This window comes from Colias philodice, chromosome 3, assembly GCF_061535455.1.
Source record: "Colias philodice isolate Cphi_HAF_F1 chromosome 3, ilColPhil1 Martin Lab GWU primary, whole genome shotgun sequence".
In the NCBI taxonomy this organism is placed as follows: Eukaryota; Metazoa; Arthropoda; class Insecta; order Lepidoptera; family Pieridae; genus Colias; species Colias philodice.
Genome location: NC_143088.1, coordinates 2,481,516 through 2,487,515, shown reverse-complemented (window position 1 = coordinate 2,487,515; position 6,000 = coordinate 2,481,516). Strand labels below are relative to the sequence as shown.

The 6,000-nt window shown below is 30.7% G+C and overlaps 1 protein-coding gene across 3 annotated transcripts in view; it reads left to right on the top strand.

Annotated features, from left to right (window-relative positions):
• The first annotated feature begins 1,158 nt into the window (after window positions 1-1,158).
• The window catches only part of fzr (fizzy and cell division cycle 20 related), a 58,608-nt gene continuing 53,766 nt past the window's right edge, over window positions 1,159-6,000 (top strand). For all 3 annotated transcript variants that reach the window (XR_016317987.1, XR_016317988.1, XM_089713066.1), the window contains exon 1: window positions 1,159-1,708. Coding sequence is in view for 1 of the 3 variants with exons in the window: in XM_089713066.1 (XP_089569192.1) it covers window positions 1,567-1,708 (142 nt within the window). In the remaining 2 variants the exon portion in view is untranslated. The remainder of the gene's footprint in view (window positions 1,709-6,000) is intronic.

Genomic DNA, 6,000 nt, shown 5'->3' with positions numbered 1-6,000 from the left:
GATGCCCGCCGGACGCACTCTTTTCATATATTTTGATAAGGACCCCGCATACTATCAGAATTCTGACGTATCTGATGTCCGCCTCTGATGGGCGCCGGATGCAAACGATCGGCCGTCAGAATTTTTCTGATCAGAAATATGGAAGGCACCCTCTCCATACAATTTTGTGTAGACCTCGCACATCTGTCAGAAATTTCCATCAGATATTGAACGGACGCCGTGGAGGATGCATGCGTTTACTTTGCAGGGCAAGACAAGATGACAGAAATAGAAGATTTGATTACGGAAATTTAAAAATGAAAAATAATTCCTCATGGAATTTAGGTATTACATGTTTCACGTGAAATTGGCTGTCATGCAATCTTCTGCAACTGAGTCGATAAACCCAGTATAGACGTTTTATTTTATTTTTAAGGGCCGATTTTTCAATGCTTGGATAAAACTTATTCGTCGAATAATGTATGAAACTACCATTTTAAAAACGTATTCTAATTGCCCGTATTTGACAGTTTACGTGACATTTTAATATTATCGTGTAATACTTTATTGGACGGATAAGTTTTATCCAAGCATTGAAAAATCGGCCCTAGTAGGACAATGATGCTAATAAAAGTAACTGATCGTCATCCATTTTGTTACTTTTTCTTACTTTTTGTAAACCCAAGACTATACCTACTATGCTGCCGGCCAACCGCGAACTAAACTCATACCTACTTGCCGGAAGGAAATTTCTGACAAGAGTGCGGTGTGGTGTCAACGGGTGTCCGAAATTTTCTGACAGAAAAATTCTTACACTGTGCGGCCGGCCTTAAAGATATCTGTCTGTTTGACGCCAAAAATCTTTATAATTTTGTTATTTTTACATGACAATCAAGACTTAAAAATACGACAAGTAATAGATTAGGCATAACGCGCTAGAAGTTTCACTTCAACAATATTACAATCACCTTCCTACTTTGTATCAATAAAATTGTAAGAATAATATATTGTTAAATAATATTATTTCTTGGTTTCTAAATTTTATCGTATACGAAATTAATAATACTCAAAATTTTTAATATTATAAAAAAATTATGTACGTATTAATTTTGTATTTAAAAACCGTTTAATTCAAACGCATAACTTTTTTCTTAGATGGCAACACTGCATTTATTTATGCCAAAAACAATATCTGTTTCGATTTATTTTGTGCTTGTATTATCAAAATTAAACGCGTTTGTGGCATAGAATGCATTTAATAATACGACCGAATTGAGAATATAAACGTGGGAATTGCATACATTCTTGTAATCAACAAATTTGTGGTTAAAATCGAAAAATAAACAGTGGCCCTATCGGGTATGTCAGATGCATTCAAATGGTCGTGAGCAGTCGAGGGGCGCAGTAGTCTTCTCACTGCATATCATATTACTTCAAAACATTGAGCCCACAGGTGCGGTACCCTGAGCGCACAAATCAATATCATGATCGAATGATAACCTAGCAGTTTCTGGAAAACGTTCTAGTCTTCTTCTTCCATTAGAATACCCACGAATTTTATTTGGACTTTAGTGAAAGACTTTCAATATGTTCAGTGAATCTTATGAAAGAAGACTGCTGCAGCAGTGCAGCCCTGTGAGCAGGAAACAGTCTGTGCTGGTCAGGCCAGAACCTATGGATAGATTTATTCCATGCAGATTGGAAAATAATTGGCAGACAAGTTTTCAAGGTGAGTTTAATCTTTTTTATTTTATTGATAATGTTATTTACTGTGTTGATTTGTTCCATGTAAACAAATTTAGATAAAATATGTTATGTAGGTCAAGGTATTGAACATAACATTATTAGGACATTCCAAATGACTATTTTTTCTTGATTTTTTCCAAATGTTAGGAGATTCTCCATCAATACATAATTATTCATTTTTATCTTATAAGTTACATTTAAAACTTGGAAAAACATCATTTATGTAAAATACACTGTAAAGATTTTATAGGCTTTCCGAACATTTATTATCCTTATGTTGGTGTTTTAATGCAAAACTTTAATTTCATAAATATTGGTTTGCCTTATTTGAATTAGTCAATAATGGAATTTATTATTTTCCCATCTAATTAAATTAATAAAATATTTTAAGTCTATCTTGCAATAGTAAAAATCAGCGAAGTCCAGTTAAGGCAAGTGTATAATTAATCATACTTAATAATTTCGTACTGTAATAAATATATTAGGATTAGTTCTTAACAATAGGAATATTTTAATTGTATGAAATTCTGATTTACTTTCAATGAACAAGACAATAATTATTTCTAAGTAATACTCATTTAGACACATTAGTTAAATACTGATGTAATGATTACAATATGACAAAACAATAAGGAAAATGTATTTATTATCTGTGCACAATAAGTGTACATGATTTGTCATCATCTTATGATGTACATTTTATGTAATATTTTAAATATATGCGATTTCGGTGAATAAGCATGACCTCTACAATTGAGTTAATGTGCGGCAATCAATAATAAATTTTATTTCACGAGTTAAATTAAACATACATATTTTATGTCCAGCAGTTTTAAAAAAAAAAAACATTCTTAATAATTGTAATATACAAAAAAAAAAATATTTTATATAGTAATAGTAGGAAAAACTTGGCATAAAATATTTTAAATCAAATCAAGGAATAAAAAGGAAAATGTTTTCATTTATCTTCATGCAACACTGATTTTTTTAAATAATTAACACAGGAAAAGTTATTAAATTTAAATAACCTATAACTTTGTTGGTAATTTTAATTTCTCTATATTACAAGCTCCGCTTTACCTTACTCTGCTAAGTGAAATTTAGCAAATATAAAGTAAGATATCTATTTAAATGCTTTTTACTTTGTAGATAATGATTTAAAAGTTAATTATTTTAGTAATAGGTACTATAAATTTAATCTTATATATAAAATTCTCGTGTCACAATGTTAGTCTGCATACTCCTCCGAAACGGGTGGACCGATTCTCATGAAATTTTCTGTGCATATCGGGTAAGTCTGAGAATCGGCCAACATCTATTTTTCATATGTACCACGGGCGAAGCCGGGGCGGACCGCTAGTTTTTATGTAAATTCTAGTTAAAGTAGATTCAATGGTTCTTAGTAGCACCATTAAAGCCAGACAAACAAACACAAATTCACATAATAAAATATATGGTAAAATAAAAAACATAGATATTACATAAAAAAATATTTCTAAAGAGGATAGAGTAAAAAATTAAAAGCAACTTTTTATGAAATGAATCTTTTCTAATTACAATAATATTTTTAAACATAAAGCAGAATTATTTTATAAATATCAAAGGATTTTATTTCACATAATTAATGATGATCATTTTTTAATAAGATTTTAAAAAATATCTTTTTTTGATATGAATGAATTTTTAAATATATTTTTTAACTCTTGCTGCAGAAATAAAGTTGGTGGACTACACAATTTTTTTATGATATTTGATATAACAATGGAACTGATAAATAGCATAAAAATAAGATTACAATTTTTACTGTTTCATTAAATTTAATGCAATTCATAAAGTATATAATATTTACTTCCTATAAAGTTCACATGTAATATTGTCAGTAAAACATGGGTAGGAAAACATATATTATTACACTTTTGGTACAATAGATGGTAGATTGCAAGTAATTTTTTAATTTTGCCATTGTCTTATTACCACCGAGCGTTTGTAATGACAATGATTCGACTAAATTTTGTCGTAATGATAGGTTGGCTAATGGAAAACACTGTTTTTTGCTCGACACTGCTTCTGTGTCCGCCATGTTTTGTTAGATTTTGATTGCTGTTAGACACTTATTTCACACTCGTTAATTGTGTTACTTTTCATTGTTTTTATGGTAAATGTGTTTTTAGACTGGCCATGGTTTAGTGGTATGGAAGTTTAAAGTTTTTGATTTTATGCATGTGTAGTCAAATGGAAATATTAAATTAAATCATATTTAATTATTATTTTCTTAAACACATTGTTTTTATATTGAAACATGTATTTAAACATTAATTATTATAAATTACGATCAAAATAAATCACCATCCCGCGTAACAACAATTTAACCATGTTTACAAAAGCGACTCGAAAACATAACCTTTTCAGTTTTGAATTTAAAGCAATTACATCGTGCTGCGGTCGTTCACATGCTAAATAATGAAATAAATGGAGTTAAGCAAGTACCTCACTACCAAGTACCATGTGGCTTATTACCGCTTGCGTACTTTACGCGCTTCGAATATTTATCTCTCAAATCGTCGGCCGTAATTATGAATCTCGCCTAATTAACCCTCATTATCATACTGATGGGTATTGTCTAACATTCCCTAGTAATTGTTGGTTCAAACTCGCCATGTGATAAAACGGGGACTACAATACGTAATCTGCAATACAATGGTAAAAACTATGTTACGCTTCGCTACCTATGAAGAACGAACATAGTTATTGTAGTCTGTAGGTGATTGCTCTTGGATAATTTATTGTAATTTATAACTTAGTGCTGTGGTAATAAGGTTAAACATCTCGGTAGCTAATTTTGTTTTGGAAAGTTCACTGCGTTTAAGTTCATTGCTATGATGCTACTTTTCTCTTCTGTATTTGAAGCTTCAGTAAAGTCGGGTTTTTCTCATAATGTTTGATAATTTTTGTTTTACGATGTTTGCCACTAGCAATCGGCTCCGACTTCACGGTGGTTATACAATAACTATTTAACAAATGTCTGTGTGAGATGAGGTAAATAATGAATATTTCAGTGCATACGCACAAACTCACAAATTCGTACTTATACGTATAATAAAAACTAACCACAATAAAGAATATACCTAATAACCACCACAGATAATGTGGCTTTTTATTGCTAAAATAAATTTCAAAATTCCACATGCATAATTTCCCAACAACCTCACAAACACATCAACTACATCAACTACGTTCACAGTTTTAGTTTTAGAACACAAAGCAAAAGTATTTTAATAAATGAATTTTTAATTAAATGTACTTAAGTACTCTAACTCACCTTTACGAGACGCGATAAAAACATATTTTTATATTTTCTATTCTATGCCCAACACAATATAGAAGGCGTAATTGAAATTTGAATTAATTATAATTATAAATCATAAAAGGTACTTAACTCTTCGTGGTTTATGAACCTCATTTCTTCACCCTGATTATTATAGCGTGCTATATGATATGGCATTTATAGTATTTACGTGTGCATAGAGCATAAAGCTCTGTGACCTTTGGAAACAATGTTTGTTCTCTATGGGAGAGCTTAATGAGAAATAAAAATATATTGAGATCACTCGACCAAAACATTGCGTAATAAATTATTACTCTTAGCTTGTTGCTATGAGCTTTAAAGTTATTATCAAATTGTTTTTTTCTACGACGGAAAAGTACTTTAAATATTGAACTCATCTTTCCTGATGTAAAATGTATTGAATTATTTGAATCAGTGTCATGCTTTAACAATTTATTATTATTACCAGCAAGAAGGAGGCTAAATGCAATTATATTTAACATTTCCGCCCAATTGTTTGAAATATTCCTCTAAATCAAGTACACTTAATTAAAGTCCCATTTATGCAATTTGTGTCGAGAACTTCCGTAGCATTTTTTGCCAATAACCCATAAGCATATTAAACCAATAAAGAGTTGTTTTTGTGTAAGAACTGATTTTGCAATAACACGAAGCGAAATCTCCAGACCATAGAGAGTTAATGGTTAAAGGGCGACGCCCTAGACTTGATGCCTAGTTCCCTGTGGGATCTCAACCGAGACGCTTATCTTTAATGCGGTAACTTAACTCGTTCTGCGCGTGTTGGCAGACCCTAGAACTACTGTGATTTAAAAACAGTCTCAATGTTTTAAATTGTAATAGTACTTTAAATATTCGATATTAGGATGTAGGTGTAAGAAATTAAAATGATACCTATCAATTGCTTCCTCTAGTTTTTGCACATAGAACGA